The sequence below is a fragment of the Mesitornis unicolor genome, unplaced genomic scaffold, assembly GCF_000695765.1.
Source record: "Mesitornis unicolor isolate BGI_N332 unplaced genomic scaffold, ASM69576v1 scaffold36424, whole genome shotgun sequence".
Taxonomy (NCBI): domain Eukaryota; kingdom Metazoa; phylum Chordata; class Aves; order Mesitornithiformes; family Mesitornithidae; genus Mesitornis; species Mesitornis unicolor.
The window spans coordinates 1-679 of NW_010181393.1; the positions used below are offsets into that span (position 1 = coordinate 1).

General features: G+C 67.9%; 1 protein-coding gene across 1 annotated transcript in view; it reads left to right on the top strand.

Annotated features, from left to right (window-relative positions):
• Window positions 1–406: 406 nt before the first annotated feature.
• The window catches only part of DAK (dihydroxyacetone kinase 2 homolog (S. cerevisiae)), a 4,543-nt gene continuing 4,270 nt past the window's right edge, over window positions 407–679 (top strand). Inside the window, 2 exon segments of the mRNA XM_010183417.1 lie at window positions 407–412; window positions 510–678. Of these exon segments, the coding sequence (XP_010181719.1) occupies window positions 407–412; window positions 510–678 (175 nt within the window).

A 679-nucleotide genomic window follows, 5' to 3' on the forward strand; every position in this document is an offset into this window, starting at 1 on the left:
CCCCCCAGCCCAGGAGGGGATAACCACTGGGGAGGTGCTCCCACCCTGCCCTACCCCCTGACTCCCAGGACGGAATCTCTGCTTGGAGGGATGCTCCCTTCTTGGTCCCCCCACCCCATGAGAGGGTCCCTGCAGTGAGGCTTGTCCCACCCCGGTCCCCCCCCGTCCCAGGAGCTGGTCCCCATTTGGGGGCTACACTGAACCCAGCTCACTGCTCCGATCAGGCACCCCCATCCCGCTCAGTCCCCCTCCTGCCGTCCCCGCAGGACCCCCAGGCAGGACGGCAGCCTGTCCTTGCCCATGGCGAACCTTGCCCTCCCTCACCCCGCCGCCACCTCCTGATAGAGTTTGGACTCGGAGCTGAAGGCTGCGTGGGATCCACCACCGTCCCCACCACGTTGCCAGCATGGAGGTGAGTGCAGTGTGGCAGGGGGGAACCCCCTGCTCCCTCTCACCCCCGTGGGGTTAGGGTGCCATCCCTGTACCCCTCCACCCCTCTGTGCCACCAGGTCCCCAAGAAGCTGGTGAACTCGGTGGCCAGTTGCGCCGATGATGCGTTGGCAGGGCTGGTGGCCTGCAACCCCAGCCTCCGGCTCCTGCAGGGACACAGGGTGGTCCTGCGTGCTGATCTGGTGGCCATCCGGGGTCGGGTGGCCCTGCTCTCTGGAGGGGGCTCGGG